General features: G+C 47.7%; 1 protein-coding gene and 1 pseudogene across 1 annotated transcript; one reads left to right on the forward strand and one right to left on the reverse strand.

The window, feature by feature from the left end:
- Positions 1–5: 5 nt before the first annotated feature.
- On the reverse strand, positions 6–9,064 carry LOC125981228 (creatine kinase, flagellar-like; annotated as a pseudogene).
- A 298-nt stretch (positions 9,065–9,362) lies between these two features.
- Positions 9,363–15,750, forward strand: nrde2 (NRDE-2, necessary for RNA interference, domain containing). Its single transcript, XM_049741165.1, has 19 exons — positions 9,363–9,511; positions 10,172–10,274; positions 10,367–10,531; positions 10,650–10,790; positions 10,926–11,191; positions 11,280–11,509; positions 11,602–11,829; positions 11,898–12,087; positions 12,238–12,371; positions 12,665–12,785; positions 12,853–13,028; positions 13,096–13,267; positions 13,340–13,560; positions 13,636–14,107; positions 14,267–14,625; positions 14,695–14,834; positions 14,980–15,121; positions 15,272–15,343; positions 15,431–15,750. The coding sequence occupies exons 1-19, from the start codon at positions 9,451–9,453 to the stop codon at positions 15,554–15,556; spliced, it is 3,519 nt and encodes a 1,172-aa protein (XP_049597122.1). The 5' UTR covers positions 9,363–9,450; the 3' UTR covers positions 15,557–15,750.
- Positions 15,751–15,779: the final 29 nt, after the last annotated feature.

The following is a 15,779-nucleotide window of genomic DNA, read 5'->3' on the forward strand; positions in this document are numbered from 1 at the left end:
AGGACTGTTGCCATGACTTTATTTCAGTTTTGTCTGAACAGTTTCACAACTGTGCTAAAGAAAGAAAGCAAAACATCAACACCAGATGTCACAGAATGCTTTGCCCGAGAGAAAAAATGCTTGTCAGTGCTACTACTTCTGGATGGGCATCAAGTCATCAATACTTTCTTCCATCTCAAGCCTCTTCTCCATCTCCACCAGAACTTTTACGCCGTCAACTACCATCTGCACGAGCTGCACCTCAGTGAAACCCATTCTGTCAGTGTTGGAGATGTCAAAGATTCCATTATCTGCCTCGGTGTTCGCCCCGCCTGGAAAAAAATAGGACCATTTTAGGGCCTGACGGGAAGCAGCAGCATCATTTTGACCAAAGCAAGCAAGCAAGGAAGGAAGGCACTTTACCAGTTGCACGTTTCTCAAGCCTCAGCCGCTTAAGAACTTCTTCGAACTCAGGGCGCTTGTTCAGGTTTGGCAGCTTGACAATCACACCGGCACGGAGGCTAGTGCCCAGGTTGGATGGGCAGGTCGAGATGAAGCCCAAGTGGTCATTCCACATGAATCCAAGCTCTTTCTCCTTGAGTTTGGACTCAAACTAAAAAGGAGCAGTACAATGAGATCACGGTCAACATCTTGTTATGTCTGAAAGCTCGGTCGGGAGATCCAACCTCTTGAATTCCTCTGCAGAAGCGACTAAACGCTGCCTTCATGTTGCCACCTTTCTCAACGGAAATCACTTTGAGATGCTCCTCTTCGTTCACCCACACCAAGAAGGTATCGGCTTCATTGTGCCTTTCAAGAGAAGATATGAATTTGTCATGAATGTTCCATTTCCGAGGAAAATGTGCAGCTTTGTCTTACCAGACGCCTCTGCCGTCAGGCCAGTCACGGGCGATCCCCGAGGCAACCAGCTGAGGACACACTGGTTTGGGAAACAGCAAGTGCTTATCTATCATTTGCTGCTGCTCATCTTCTGAAAGGGTCTTCAATGGCACGTAGCTCCCCATCAGGTCTCCGCTCAGCGATCCTAGAACTGCGCAACAAGCAACGTTTACGACACCCCTTCAACTGCGCGGCCGAAAAGCATTACCTTCGGTGAAGAGCTGCCTGAGAAGACGTCTCTCTCCACGAGTGCAATGTGGCGGCAAGCAGAAGCCGCGAATGTTGCGACTGGCTCGGACGCGGGAAATCAGAACATAGTTGGGGTCGAGGTCGTCGCCCCCCTTCGAGGTAAAAGACACAAATTGTCACACTACACTTCCATAGACAAGCTATTAGAAAAGAACTGCAGTGTACCGCAAGGCTGTCTGGGTTGAATTCACTCTTGTGCATGTCTGTTGTCTTGTAACCATGTTTATCCTCAATGACAAGGTCAAAGAGTTCTTTGAAAACCTCGTAGGACTCCTCATCACCAGCCACACAGCCCATACTCATACTGAACGGGTTACCTGCAATTGGCAATATTGTCACCAAATCGGCCCCCGCCAAACAGCAGGGCTCAAGACTCGACTTACTGTACCTGGATTATCTACACCCGTCTGGATGACCCGGTCGATGGTGAAGCCATAAGGAGTTTTCCGCTCACTCAGTGTTTTATACAGGTCCAGTGTTAAGAACTTGGCCATGTAGTTGTTGTGCATCGTGAGATCTGGAAAGTCCTTCTCGGGCGAATGCTTCTTCAACCGAAGTTTGCCAGGCATCAGGTTGTTGATGGAGCCACCCTTTTCCAGCTTCTTCTCCATCTCCACCAGCAACTTAACGCCATCGATCACAATTTGGACAAGCTGCACCTCAGAGAAGCCCAGTCTGTCGGCGTTTGAGATGTCAAAGACTCCACCCACCGCAGCTGTGTCCACACCACCTGACAAGACAAATAACTCAGCATACGTCCAGGAAAGCAAACAGCGTAAGATTTGATGTACCTGTTCCACGTTTTTGGAGCCTCAGCTTCTTGAGAATCTCCTCAAACTTAGGGTGCTTGCTCATGTTTGGAAGCTTTACGTGCACACCGGCACGCAGACCGGTGCCCAGGTTGGAAGGGCAGGTCAAGATGTAGCCAAGGTGATCATTCCACATGAATGCCTCACCTTTCTCCTTGATCACAGCCTCGAGCTAAATAGGACCGAGTTGGTTGGGTTATCGTGATGTCGTGCGGCCACCTCCCTCTGTTAACCATCTGCAAACCTCTCTGAGTCCGGTGCAAAAGCGAGTGAACACGTCCTTCATGTTGCCACCCTTCTCCATGGAGATGACTCGCAGATGGTCTTCCTCATTCACCCACACCAGGAATGTTTTGTCGTCGTTGTGCCTTTTGAAGGAGACATTCATTGGTTTATCCTTCTAAATCTTGCCAACTTGGGACAAGAGGCTCTTTCTTACCAGATGCCTCTGCCGTCAGGCCAGTCACGGGCCATCCCGGAGGCAACCAGCAGGGGAGACACTGGCTTGTCAAACAGGAAGTGGTCATTGATTAGCTGCTGCTGCTGCTCCTCAGTCATGCTCTTCAAGGCGTAGTATTTCCCTTGAAATTCTCCAGTTAGTGTGTCGAGAGCTGCAGAAAAAGCACCAAAGAAGGTTTAGCTCTGATGTCCACTGCAGTACCTAAATGGCAGGCAGTTTCCACTGGCTCATACCTCCAATGAAAAGCTTCTCCAGAGCACGTCTTTCTCCACGGCTGCAGAGCGGCGGCAGGCAGAAGCCACGGATGCTGCGGCCCGTTCGGACCCGGCAGCTCAGAACATATTTGGAGTCGAGGTCTTTGCCCCCCTGGAAAGGCAAGAACAGACTAAGAAGGTTTGTTGCAATCCAAATGAAACGTCAATATCCAGTCGAAATGCTACTTTACCCTCAGGTGGTCGGGATTAAGGTCAGTCTTATGCATGTCTGTTGGTTTGTATCCTCCATGTCTGGCTTGAATCACAAGGTCCATCAAGCCTCTGAAGACATTGTATGACTCCTCATCTCCGGCCACGCAGCCCACCGTCTTGATAAAGGGGTGACCTACGCACATTTCAGAGAGAAGACGTGGCGGCACAGGGACAGAAAAGGCCGAAAGATGAATTGTCTGGTCTACCTGGATTATCCACGCCTGTCTGAATAACATCATCGATGGTGAAGCCATTGGGGGTGCAACGTTGCCTCAGCGTCTTGTACATTTCAAGGGTTAAGAACTTGGCAATGTGGTTGTTGTGCTGACTGAGATCTGGGAACTCATCCTTTGAAGAATAGACAGTCATCTGTAGGTCAGCTGGCATTAGGTCATCGATGGGCTCCTCCTTCTCTAGCCTCTTCTCCATTTCCACAAGCAGCTTGATGCCATCGACCACTATCTGGACCAGCTGCACTTCAGAGAAACCCAGCCTGTCTGCATTGGAGATGTCAAAGACCCCATCCACAGCATCTGTATCCACACCACCTGATGAACACAAGTGAAGTATTCAACATCAAATTGGTGCTCCAAACATCAAATTTGACCAGAAGGTTACTGCACGTACCAGTTCCACGTTTCTGGAGTCTCAACCTTCGAAGAACCTCCTCAAACTCAGGATGCTTGCTCATGTTTGGTAGCTTCACATGTACGCCAGCACGAAGACCAGTGCCCAGGTTGGACGGGCACGTCAGGATGTAGCCAAGGTGCTCGTTCCGCATAAATGCTTCACCTTTCTGCTTGATGGACGACTCGATCTTAAAACGGATGGTAAAAACAGGTGATGAGAAGAAGCAGAAATGCTTGAAACGTTTGACTCCTGAATGTCTAAAAACCTCTTTGAGTCCGCTGCAGAAGCGAGTGAACACTTCCTTCAAGTTGCTGTCTTTCTGCATGGAGATGACTCGCAAATGGTCCTCCTCGTTCACCCACACCAAGAATGTCTTGCTGTCATTGTGCCTTGAAAGGAAAAATATTCTCAGCTCAAATGCGCTCCCCCCCCCCCCTCAGATGCTTCAGACGCTGCTGCATCTTACCAGATGCCTCTGCCGTCAGGCCAGTCACGGGCCATCCCTGAGGCCAGCAGGAGAGGGGACACTGGCTTGTCAAACAGCAAGTGGTCATTGATGAGCTGCTGCTGCTCCTCCTCAGTCATGTTCTTCAAGGCGTAGTATTTTCCCTGAAGGTCGCCACTCAGAGAGTCCAGCGCTGTGTTTGGAAGAAAAGTCACTATTAATGTCCGATTCTGGTTGCTTCTGGTCGCTCTGTTGTTTACCTTCGACAGAAAGCTTCTCAATAGCACGCCTCTCTCCACGGCTACACAGCGGCGGCAAGCAGAAGCCACGGATGCTACGGCCGGTTCGTACTCGGGCGCTCAGAACGTACTCTGGGTCCAAATCATCACCTCCCTGAAGCATCACACAAGACGTTTGTTTTGTCTGCGGTCCAAATGCTAGCGCCAAATGTCAAGGTGAAAACGTGCTAGACCTTCAGATTGTCTGGGTTGAGATCAGTCTTGTGATTGTCTTTGGCTTTGAAACCTCGATGTCTGTCTTCAATCACGAGATCCAGCAGGTCTCTGAAGACCTCATATGACTCCTCATCTCCAGCCACACACCCAACGGTCATGATGAAGGGATGGCCTGCAGTCAGATACGTCAACTTAGGCAAACAACTCCAAAATGGCTGCCAGTTGCCAGGGCGAGTTACTGTACCTGGATTATCAACGCCTGTCTGGATGACATCATCAATGGTGAAGCCATTGGGCGTTGTACGATCCTTCAGCTTCTTATACATCTCCAAAGTTAGTATTTTGGCCATGTGGTTGTTGTGCTTACTGAGATCAGGAAACTCGTCCGTCGCCGTCAGTCCCTTCAGCTGGACGCCGCTAGGCATGAGATCATCGATGTGCTCGTCCATTGCCAGCCTCTTTTCCATTTCGACCAGCACCCTGATCCCGTCCACCACCATCTGGACGAGTTTCACCTCGGAGTAACCCAGTCTGTCCTTGTTGGAGATGTCAAAGACTCCGTCCACAACAGCCGAGTCCCCGCCACCTGGTGAACAAATGAGATTTGGTGAACTTAGCTAGCGTCTTTGAAATCAAATACACAACAGGTGGTGCAATTGACCTGTTCCACGTTTCTGCAGCCTCATTCTCTTCAGAACCTCATCAAAATCTGGGTGCTTGCTCAGGTTCGGCAGCTTCACGTGAACGCTGGCACGCAGACCAGTTCCCAAGTTGGACGGACAAGTGGTGATGTAGCCGTGGTGCTCATTCCACATGAACACATAGCCTTTCTTCTTGAACAAGGATTCCATCTAAACACCATCAGGTCACATCCATCAAATATCAAGTCGCTTGAATGTGCTGAAATATTTCATATCTCAATCAACTAGAAACCTCTGCAAGTCCAAGACAGAAGCGGGTGAACACTTCCTTCATGTTGCCGCCTTTTTGCATGGAGATCACCCTCAGATGGTCCTTCTCGTTCACCCACACCAGGAATGTCTTGAATTCGTTATACCTTCAAATGCAAATATCACATCAATGTAGACACATTCTTTCCAAATGGTACCAACGATTCCAAATCAATCAAATGTATCATCACCAGATGCCTCTGCCTTCAGGCCAATCACGAGCCATCCCGGCGGCCAGGAGCAGAGGAGACGTGGGCTTTTCAAACAAGAAGTGGTCGTAGATCATCTGCTGTTGTTCAGCCTCCATCATGTCCTTTAAAGGGTAGTATTTCCCCTGAAGGTCTCCAGTCAGTGACTCCAGAACTGCAAGTGGGCCAGAGAATTATTTGACAGGTTTCCACGCCGATGTGTGGATGGGATTTTACGAAGCTCTGTCATTACCTTGAGAAGAGAGCTTCTCCACAGCACGTCTCTCTCCTCGGCTGCAATTGGGTAGCAGGCAGAAGCCACGGATGCTGCGACCGGTGCGGATACGGGAGCTCAGAACGTAGTTGGGGTCCAGGTCCTCACCTCCCTACAACAAGTCATTGAGAAGGTGATCAGTACCGAACGTGCATCTCATCAAGGCCTTTACCTTTAATTTCTCTGGGATGAGTTCAGTCTTGTGCTTTTGAGTTGGTTTGTATCCATGTTTTTCCTGAATCACCAGGTCCAGCAAGTCTTTGTAGAGCTCGTACGACTCCTCGTCTCCAGCCACACAGCCCACAGTCATGACAAAAGGATCACCTGCAGGTTGTGGTGTCATTGGGCAACAACCTTAACCTCTTTTCACGAATCCAGGAAGGAGACGACGTTAGGAGTGCTACCGACCGATATTGTCCACGCCGGTCTGGATGACATCGTCTATGGTGTAGTCGTTGGATGTAGTTCGCTCCCTCAGTTTTTGGTACATTTCCAGGGTTAAGTGTTTGGCCATGTAGTTGTTGTGCCGACTGAGCTCCGGGAACTCCTCCTCAGCTGAAAGCCTCTTCCGCTCAGGCTGAGGCTTATCCTCTGGATCTTTGGAGAAACTGAACAGAAAGACAGGTGTGTGAGTCCAGAACTGAAGACACTTTTTGTTTGCTTTTACCTCTTGACACTGGGCATGAGATTTTCAATGGGCTCTTGTATCTCCAGTCTCTTCTCCATCTCTACCAGCACCTTGACCCCGTCAATCACCATCTGGACCAGCTCCACCTCAGAGAAGCCCAGTCTGTCAGCATTAGAGATGTCAAAGACGCCATCCACGGCACCGGTGTCCACGCCGCCTGTTTTGACAAGTGTCTTAGTTCAAGTGCTTTGTGGTGTTTCTAGCATTTTCACAAAAGATTGAGAAAAAAACCCCACACATACCAGTTCCGCGTTTCTGGAGCCTCAGCCGCCGAAGAATTTCCTCAAAATCAGGGTGTTGGCCCAAGTTTGGAATTTTTACGTGTACACCGGCACGCAGACCAGTGCCCAGATTGGACGGGCAGGTCAGAATGTAGCCCAGGTGCTCATTCCACATGTATTCCTCCCCTTTTTCTTTGATCAAGGACTCCATCTTTAAAAAAAAAACAAAAAAAAACACCACAGCAATTAAGTCATCATACAGCTTTTGAGCTTGTTCTTTGTTCACTAGCAAATCCATCAAAACCCTGATCATGATCACAAACAAACCTCTTTGAGTCCGGTGCAGAAACGAGTGAACACTTCCTTCATGTTGCCGCCTTTCTGCATGGAGATCACTCGTAGATGATCCTCTTCGTTCACCCAAACCAGGAACGTCTTGTCGTTATTGTGCCTTTCGAGGAAAAGAAAAAGTATGAGGACCAAGTGGGCTTTCAAGTTTCACGCAGATAGATCTTAATGAAGCTCCTCACCAGATGCCTCTGCCGTCAGGCCAGTCGCGAGCCATCCCTGAGGCCAGCAGCAGAGGGGACACTGGCTTGTCAAACAGCATGTGGTCATCAATCAGCTGCTGCTGCTCCTCCTCAGTCATGTTCTTCAAGGCATAGTATTTCCCTTGAAATTCTCCAGTTAGGGAATCCAGAGCTGCCAAGAAGATCAAAAACACTCAGCCGAGCCTAATGTTTCCATCCCCATTTTATACAGAACTGAAAGTAAGGCACATCATCCATAATGTTGAAAAATGACATTGAAAATATGAAAATGTTTCGAGCTTGACGTCATCTGTTCATTCATTACCTTCAACTGAGATCCTCTCCACAGCCCGTCTCTCTCCCCGGCTACAGTGTGGCGGCAGACAATAACCTCGGATGCTTCGGCCCGTTCGCACGCGGCTGCTCAGAACGTAGTTGGAATCGAGGTCATCGCCCCCCTAAAGGAAGGCAGAGAAAATATTTCAACCTAAAATCATTCATTGGTCAATAAAATGCAGCGAGTCCAACCTTCAGGTGTTCCGGGTCCAGATCGGTCTTGTGATTGTCCGACGGTCTGTAACCTCCGTGCCTTTCCTGAATCACAAGGTCCAACAGGTCTTTGAAGACTTCGTACGACTCCTCATCTCCAGCCACGCAGCCCACCGTCATGATAAACGGGTGACCTACATTCCATTCGTCAAAGTCAACGACAATGCAAAACCTCTGGCGTGCTTCAACCTTGGGGACTCAAATTGTACCTGGATTATCCACTCCTGTCTGAATGACATCATCGATGGTGAAGCCATTGGGGGTGCACTTGGCCCTCAGCTTGTTGTACATTTCCATGGTTAAAAACTTGGCCATGTAGTTGTTGTGCTGACTCAAATTGGGGAAGTTATCCTTCACTAACGTCTCCATCAAATCAAGTTTGGCCATTCCATCAGAGCTGGACAAAAACAATCGGATGAAGATAGACCAAACCAAAACGAGCCCAACATTGATGATGCACATTGTGCTGTTTTGATTTCTTGTGATATTTGACCCAATGTAGTTAGTTTACACCACCGATCAAAACTATAGTTTTGAGTGTTAACGGTTTAGAAAAAAGATTAAAGCAATTTACAACATTCTGTAATTTCTCCCTATAGATGCATTTTCAATAAGATGCTCTGAGACAAGAACAGCGTCACTAATCTCAGGTTGGAATTATTATCACATATATAGATATTTCTGTCCAATGTGTTTTGCTTTCTAATTGAGGTGTAAAAAAATGGATGAGCACTTTGAAGAGGAGGAATACTCCAACCAAATAATCAGTGTATAACAAGTGAATCATTTAACATTTCTCAGCGTCTAACTTACACTTGTTCAACAGTGTCTGACATGTTTCCGTCTTCTCTCAGATGCAGCACTAGTAAGGGTAATGACTGCTCAGTTTTCGGAGATACGAGAAAGGTTGCACAGGGAGCGTTGTCAAGCTGAATGTTCGAAAACGCATGCAAGTGCGTGTCTCCCAGCCTATATAGCCCCAACGTCAGCACCACGAACTGTCCACTATACGCGACAGGCCGACGTGTGCGCGCATTCAAGGATATCGTATGCTCGACGTGCGCTTTGTGCAAAAAAACTTCTTCCATTAAGGCGTCATCTTCCTATTTGTGACGGGAGCTTTATGTAAAAGCGACGCACAATACAATGAACTTTGGTAGTCAACCATGTAATGCGTTGTATCACTGTGACTTGGTTCCACTTGTCTGACTCGAAACTCTGAACATGTAATTGTTAGAATAAAAAAATATATGTAGTATTAGTATCTGAAAGGTTACGTTTGGTCACAGGCAGCATGAATTGGAGCTATTACAACCTGTCAATTTTGGAGGCTGAAATGTTTCTGCTTGTGAAGCCTAAAAGAAAATTCATTCGACTACGAGAAATTCCATTCCAAAATAAAAAACTTGCCTTTCTTTTTATTTTTGTTTTGTTCGTTTCATTTTTTCCACCCTCTCCTTTGTATTTCTATTTTGTATTTCTTGATCAACAGTTTTTTTGTGTTGTATTTGTGTTGATTTCTACAAATAAATCTCATATTTGTTGAATTTGTGTTTTGTTCCAATAAAGTTAAAAAAAAAAGTATTTGTTCAAGTCGCATTTTACATGACGTCATCAATCCGCGACTACATGTTCAGCAGGCGTAAACAGTAAAACATGGCTCTGTTTCCAGCCTTTGCTGATGTGAGCACTGACAAGGTTGAAGACCCATCTCATGGTAAAGATATATTATTCAACAAGTTACAATATAGTGTTTGGAGTTGTTACATTCCAAGAATATATACTAAGTGGGACAGCGAACATTAGTTTTCGCAACGCTGGTCATGTCCGGTGAAACAATTCTGTTGGCCGCTGGTGTGTTTGAATTGAACCGAATGCTAATGCTACTAGGATGTCAAAGTCTGCTTTATTGTCAATTTCTTCACATGTCAAGACATACAAAGAGATCGAAATTACGTATCCCACTATCCCACGGTGACAAGACACAGTACAAAATATACATACAAGTAAACAACACTAAAAGTAAAAACAAGAAGGCACAAACAATGAATAAATAATAACAAAAAAAATATCATAAATAAGAGGAGCAAAAATGGAGCAAGTGTGCATACAGCAGGCAGTCAGTCAGAACATAGCGCAAAAGTACAGGACGTTTTACGCAGGAGGGGGGAGAGAGTTGAGGATCCGAACAGCCTGGATGGAGTATGAAGCTGTTGGTGAGTCTGGTGGTGCAGGCCTGTAATTTGCTGACTGCTGGATATCAGAAAACAATATGAGTGATAATGCATTACATGTAGCATTACATGTAAGCACAGCGATGACCCTTATCTGTTTGTTCACTGAACTAAGTGACACTTTTTTTTGTGTTCTCATTTAGAATTGAAGTGGTTGAATAATCAGAGTTTTCAGACCAGCGATGCCCTGTCCCTGCATAATCGCTTTTTAGAGATCAAAAGTGAGGGCGTGCTCCAAGACTCAAGGTAACATTTTGGAGCAAGTAAAGTGAACTGTAAATAATAATGTACGTGTACGTGGTGCTGAATTTTGTAACGTGTTGTTGCTTTATATTCAGTTCAGACAGAACAAATGAGGAGAATGTACCAACAAGGAAGAAGAAAAAAAAGCATGGAGAAAAAAAGAAAAAGCACAAAGAAAAGATTCGACGATCAACACAAAGCAGTGGATCAGACTCTGAACCAATTTTCCCAAGTGATCTCAAGCGAAAACAAACAAACAGGTACACACACCACCTAGTGCGCTTCCATTAAATTCTAGTTTTGATTTCAGTCAACCACACTAAGTGATTTCTTATGTCTTTGTTTATGGTTGACGCGTGCCTGCCTGCCGTCTTACAGACAACAGGCTGCTCCAGTCGCAACTTCTTTCTCCTGGTTGGATGATCTTCCGTCGCCCGCTGCACAGCCGTTCTGCGTCGACTCTAAAGCTGATGCTTCCAACTGGACATACAAGTCTCTATACAGAGGAGATGTCGCAAGGTAACACAAAACATTTTGCCGTTCCAATGGTACGGCTGGAACATTTGTTTTCCTAATATCAAAGCACAACTAGGGCTGTTTGTCTGAACAAGGCTCAAATGTGATCACGCTCAAGTGTGTTCATGGTACTTGCAGGTATAAGAGGAAAGGCATCTCATCACTGGGTCTGGATCCTCTCAAACAAGAAGTCCACTGGGAGGACGTGAATAAGAAACATAAACGGGGGGACAAGAAGAAAGGCGCTGACAGATACTTTTCCACAGCCTGTCGTCAGTTGCTCAAGTCCGAGCAGCCTCTCCCGACATTACCGCGAGTTTGTGAAAGCAATCGTGTCACCCACTCCAACCCCTTTCTTCCACTGGAAGACATTGAGGGGGAGCAAAAAGGAGAGGCATCCCAAGGTAGTACAATTTCGGTCAGGAACATGATGGACCCACCTGTCCGGGTAATTTAAACATCTCACATCCTGGTTTTCCTGTGTGGCTCCAGGTGGCAGAGCACAAAGTTCCTCAGTGAATCCACTTGGCGTGTACGACTCCACCACTGCCCTCTGGCTGCAGGGCAAGGGAAAGCAGGATGAGGCCGATCACCCCGAAAGGCAAAACCTGGAGACAGGACAAGAAGCTGTGCTTTTGACCGGCCAGACTGAAGAATTCAACCGCAAACTGAGAGAGCAACCAGAGGACACTCAGCTCTGGCTAAAATTCATTCGATATCAGGTAGGAAGACTCTTTTGCTGCGGTCGTCGTGCTCGCAACTTTGCACGCGCTCTTGAATGACTTGTCATGTATCAAGCTTATCTTGCCTTTAGGATGAGTTGGGTGCAACCGTATTTGGAGGTGAGGAAGAGCAACAGGGCAAAGAGTTAGCGGAGCGCCGCGGCAAGTCTTCGTACAAAGCCGTGCTGGAGAAAAAGCTGAGCATTGCGGAGCGTGCTGTGGCCACCAACCCCAGCTGTGTGGCTTTGCAGCGGGAAAGACTCCGGATCTGCCAAGAGCTTTGGGAACCGGCGGCTCTGGCTAAAGAATGGAAGAAACTGGTAACTTCACCCGAGAACGTACCGTATCAAGCAATGAGGCTGACTCTTGTTTTGATCTTTTCTCCAAGGTCTTTCTCCACCCAAATAGTGGCCCTTTATGGAGGGAGTATCTGCTGTTCACCCAGAGCTACTTCAGCAGCTTCAGTGTGTCAAAGGTGAACTCTGCTTACGGGAAGTGTCTCAGCACGCTCAGCGCTGTCCGCGATGGCAGCATGGTGTCCCACCCAGCCTTGCCGGGGATTGAAGAGGATATGCTGGGTAAGGCCATAGGAGCAACCCGCAACGTTAGATTCTCTTTACATTCATGATGTAGCCTCAGCCTGTAGCTCTCCTTGAATTTAGTGGTAGACTTTACATGTCATTTAGGTGTGAATTTGAAACATTGTCTGTCTCTGTGCCGTTCTTCAGATATCTTCATCAAGCAGTGTCATTTCCTCCGTCAGTCCGGTCACGCAGAGAAGGCACTGTCTCTCTTTCAAGCCATGATGGACTTTACCTTCTTCAAGCCTGACAGCGTACGACAACTGCCCACCAAGCAACAGGTAACGCAAGTCACGCAAATGCCTTCCTCGTGCAGTCCGATCCAAATTTTAAATGTCCTTGTGGTCTTGCACCAACACTGAGGCTGTGGCATATATATATATATATTTTATTTTTCATAGGGTTGCTTGCTATTTTTGAGCTATGGTTTACTTTTGAGCTAGTGTGCTAAATTCAAGTTAGCAACATTGATGACAAGCTGAGTCATCTTGTTGCCCCCCGCCAGCCATTCTGCCCCCTTGCGCCCCGCGCATATTGCGCATGTCAGAAGCAGCCCTTGTGTCGCTATGTGCAGGCTGACTTCTTTGAGCCGTTCTGGGATAGCGGGGAGGCAAGAGTCGGAGAGTTTGATGCCAGAGGTTGGAAAGCGTGGATGGTCCAACAGGAGCGAGGAGGATGGCTCCAGCCCTGTGCAGGTAAATACAACACATTTGATGCCATGCGCTAGCTAGCAGGACACCCACTGTGTCTGTTTCTCCACAGAGGAAGAGGAGGAGGAAGAGGAGGAGGAAGAGGACGAGGTGAAGGACCGCAGCCAGCCACGATGGACGGTGTGGCTGGATGTGGAGTCATCTCGTGAAGCTGCGCATTGGTTGCCTTGGAGACCTGACAAAGCCAAGGGCCAATCAGAAGACGACTGTGACGACCCGGAGAGACAGGTAAGGTGGAATTCCCGTGGCTCGTCACTTTGTTGGATCTCATTGCGCGTCTTTTCGCTATCCGAAGGTGCTGTTCGACGACATCGGGCCTTCCCTAATTTGCCTGTCTTCGCCAGAGCTTCAGCTTCGCCTCCTCCTGAATTTTCTGTCGTTTCTGGGGCTGCCTGTGGACACTGTGCTGTCTGCTGGCAGGTGGCAGACTGGCCTGCTGTTGGAGGACCTTTCTCTGCTCACTCAGGGTGAATTTCAATGTGTATTGCAACTTCAGTGTTGAGGGACAAATCAATCTAACCCGGTGGAACTCATTTTAGGTAGTGACTCCCGACGACCTCTGACGTCCCATAACTTATCGAGCCTTGGGGTGAACCCTGTGGGTCACATGACCACCCTCCAGGGAACCAGGAAATGGGTAGGGCTTGGAAAGCAGGGCGAGAAGTTTGTCAACTTCATGTTGAATATGCTCCAACCTGTTCTTCCGTCTGAACAACGAGCTGTTCTTTCACTCAGCCGGATGCAGTATGAGAAACTAAAGGTAGGACCTTTTTTTCTATTTTATTTTATTTTGTCAACCTTTTGAAATGGTTTCTGAGCTCTCTGTTTGTTTCAGGTGTTTCGTTGCATTCAGGGCAACAAAAAACGTCTCCGCTCTCAGAGCAAAATCAGCAAGCGGATGGCCAAATCGCTGCTCAAAGAAGCCGACAACCGCTCATCTTTGCCAATGTGGCGAGAGTTCGCCCACTTGGAGTGGATGCTCGGTAACTTGGAAGAGGCTCGCAAAGTGTTTTCCGCCACCACGGCATTGGGCGGGGGCAAAGGGCTGTGTAACCCCTCCCTCTGTGAGCTGTGTCTACTGTGGGCTCAGCTGGAGGTGGAGGATGGAGCAAGTAGTCCGGGAGGGGTGCCCAACCACGGAGGTGCACCTCCGGCCGTATGCGTGCTCACCAGACTTGCCGAGGGGAAGGCCTTAACGCCTTCCTCGTCGTCGCAGCCCGTCTCTCCGGTTGCCATCCTGAAGGCCAGGAGGTCTTATGAACAGGCGCTGACGACCGCTTTGTCCACATTTCAGGCCAACCAAAAAAGTAAGCGCCCTCAGATAATTCCAGACGATATCAATCAAGCAATCGACAAAAGAGCTTCTTGTGACTCGTTCTAGCGTGTTCAGCTTTAGATGCTGTCGTCAAATACCAGTCAAAATATGCAAATTGTAATGTACTGATGTGTTATTATCCCACGAGCAGCTCTTCTCCAAGAAGAGAAGCTGAGGTTGAGAGGGCTTCTCGGCTGCTACGCTCTGTTCCAGTACCTCACGATGGGCATCAAAGCGGCAAACGCAGTCTACAGCCAGGCCCGAGAGCAGATGGACGAGCTGCACCGTACGCTGACGTCTGACCGGAACGCCGATGCTCCCCGCTCTGGCAGCGACCCGTTGCTCGACACGTTAGCTTGCGAGTGCCAAATGGTGGCGCTGCAGCAGGCCTCTTTGCTCAAGTACCACATGAGCGTTAGTGTCTTTCCACTGGCGACGCTGAGAGACACACTCACCTCTGCCCTTTCGAGCTGGCCGAGCAGCGCCGCTCTCTGGAGCATATACGTGCAGGTAAAATAACGTTTGCAATTCTAACATCCTAATTGACATCCTAATTGTCCATCCTGGGTCCTGTTTCAGGTGGAGAACCGTTACCATAGTGCCGGCCGGGCTCGTCGCTTTTTTCACGCTGTAACGAGGGACAACGGTAGTGTCGTGCCGCGGTTCTTTGCTATTGTTGCTGAACAGCAAAGAAAGCAGCTGGTGGAAGCAGCACAGAGGTAGGTAGGAGTGGGAAGAAGTAGAAAAAAAAACAAAGAACACAAGCAAGCTGGTTATTAGTTTCCAAAAATGGATTCTGGAATCCAACTGATTATGAAACATGATTATGAATAGTGCATTGTTTACACATTTCATATCAAATAGATCCTGCGACAAAAGCGCCACCTTGAGTGTCCTGCCGGAGACCGGTCTCAGCAACCGTATCGGCGGGCTGTTTGAAAACGCCATAGGATCCGAGATGGGCGCCCATTGTCCTTTACTTTGGAGGATGTACATTCACTACCTGGTGAGATGGAGAATCATTCAAAAGGCATGGATTAGCCACATGAACAGGGAGGCTTCATTGTAGAGGCAGTTTAGCATCAACGTTTGCGCTTTGGGATTTGAATCTCATTGATTTGACATGATCTCGCTGTTCCCGTGTGTCCATTTGTAGGTGTCAGAGGGTAAGCTGGATAAAGCCAAGGGTCTCTTCTACAAAGCTTTACAGAATATTCCCTGGGTGAAGGTATGTCACAAGCTTAACAGCGTCATCTATCTTACCGCAGAACATAAATGAAGGCAGTTGTACATTGAAAGGGATGTGTTTCACCAGGGATTGTACATGGATGCGGTGCAGCTGTTTCATGAGCATCTGCAAGAGTTTGTAGATCTGATGACGGAGAAAGAGCTTCGAGTCCGATTGCCGTTGGAAGAACTCGACATATTGCTGGAAGACTGAATCGAACTCGCTTGCAAAACGGAATTACTGGTAGGTAGAGCAGCAGAAAAAAAAAAGAAAGACATTGCAACCATTTCTCCAGATGGACCGAGTAAACTGAACATGAGTAATTGAAGAAATATTATTTTGTTTGTAATTTGTATATTGAGGTTTTGACATTTTTATTTATGAAATAAAATCTGACAAAACGTGAAGTTTCATTTTGTGTACATATTGCAGATCG

The sequence above is a fragment of the Syngnathus scovelli genome, chromosome 14 (assembly GCF_024217435.2).
Source record: "Syngnathus scovelli strain Florida chromosome 14, RoL_Ssco_1.2, whole genome shotgun sequence".
Lineage (NCBI taxonomy): Eukaryota > Metazoa > Chordata > Actinopteri > Syngnathiformes > Syngnathidae > Syngnathus > Syngnathus scovelli.

Bases quoted from the DNA above. Each gene is read 5' to 3' on its own strand.
- nrde2 (XM_049741165.1), top strand. From the start codon at position 9,451: ATGGCTCTGTTTCCAGCCTTTGCTGATGTGAGCACTGACAAGGTTGAA. The intron at 13,561-13,635 runs GTAGGACCTTTT...TGTTTGTTTCAG, and splicing joins TGCAGTATGAGAAACTAAAG to GTGTTTCGTTGCATTCAGGG. The intron at 14,835-14,979 runs GTAGGTAGGAGT...CATATCAAATAG, and splicing joins CTGGTGGAAGCAGCACAGAG to ATCCTGCGACAAAAGCGCCA.